General features: G+C 35.3%; 1 protein-coding gene across 1 annotated transcript in view; it reads left to right on the forward strand.

The window, feature by feature from the left end:
* Positions 1 to 360: 360 nt before the first annotated feature.
* The window catches only part of LOC103480328 (lithostathine-1-beta-like), a 5,325-nt gene continuing 5,169 nt past the window's right edge, over positions 361 to 516 (forward strand). The window contains exon 1 of the mRNA XM_008435218.1: positions 361 to 412. Within this exon, the coding sequence (XP_008433440.1) occupies positions 361 to 412 (52 nt within the window). The remainder of the gene's footprint in view (positions 413 to 516) is intronic.

A 516-nucleotide genomic window follows, 5' to 3' on the forward strand; every position in this document is an offset into this window, starting at 1 on the left:
TGGGGAGACATATCCTGTAATGATCCTCAATATTTTCTCTGCTATGAAGGTGAGAACATTTGAGATTTAAGGTTGAATTTAAAATCCGGTATTTTGGATGGAACTTTATTCTCAAAAGTTAAAGAAACTTAAAGTTACTGCTTAACTATGTTAAGAAAATAAATGGAACTGAGTGATTTGAATAGTTGAACATGTCATTTTGTTGCAAACAGAGAAAATATTTGACTATGCTGATGCTCACATTTTGTTTCACACATAGACAGAAATTCATCCAAGAAATTCCACTTGATTCAAGAAAAGAAAAACTGGCTAGTAGCTCAGAGTTACTGCAGAGAGAAACACACAGACCTGATTAGTGGAATGAAGCAGCTACAAGATGAAGAAGTGAAAGATGAAACCAGTCCTGTGGGAGGTAATACATCCATTTTTACTGGTCTGTTCAGAGATAAATGGAGGTGGTCAGATGGAAGCAGTTTCTCTTTCAGACACTGGAATAAATGGTATGACATTCAGATA

This window comes from Poecilia reticulata, linkage group LG18 (genome assembly GCF_000633615.1).
Source record: "Poecilia reticulata strain Guanapo linkage group LG18, Guppy_female_1.0+MT, whole genome shotgun sequence".
In the NCBI taxonomy this organism is placed as follows: domain Eukaryota; kingdom Metazoa; phylum Chordata; class Actinopteri; order Cyprinodontiformes; family Poeciliidae; genus Poecilia; species Poecilia reticulata.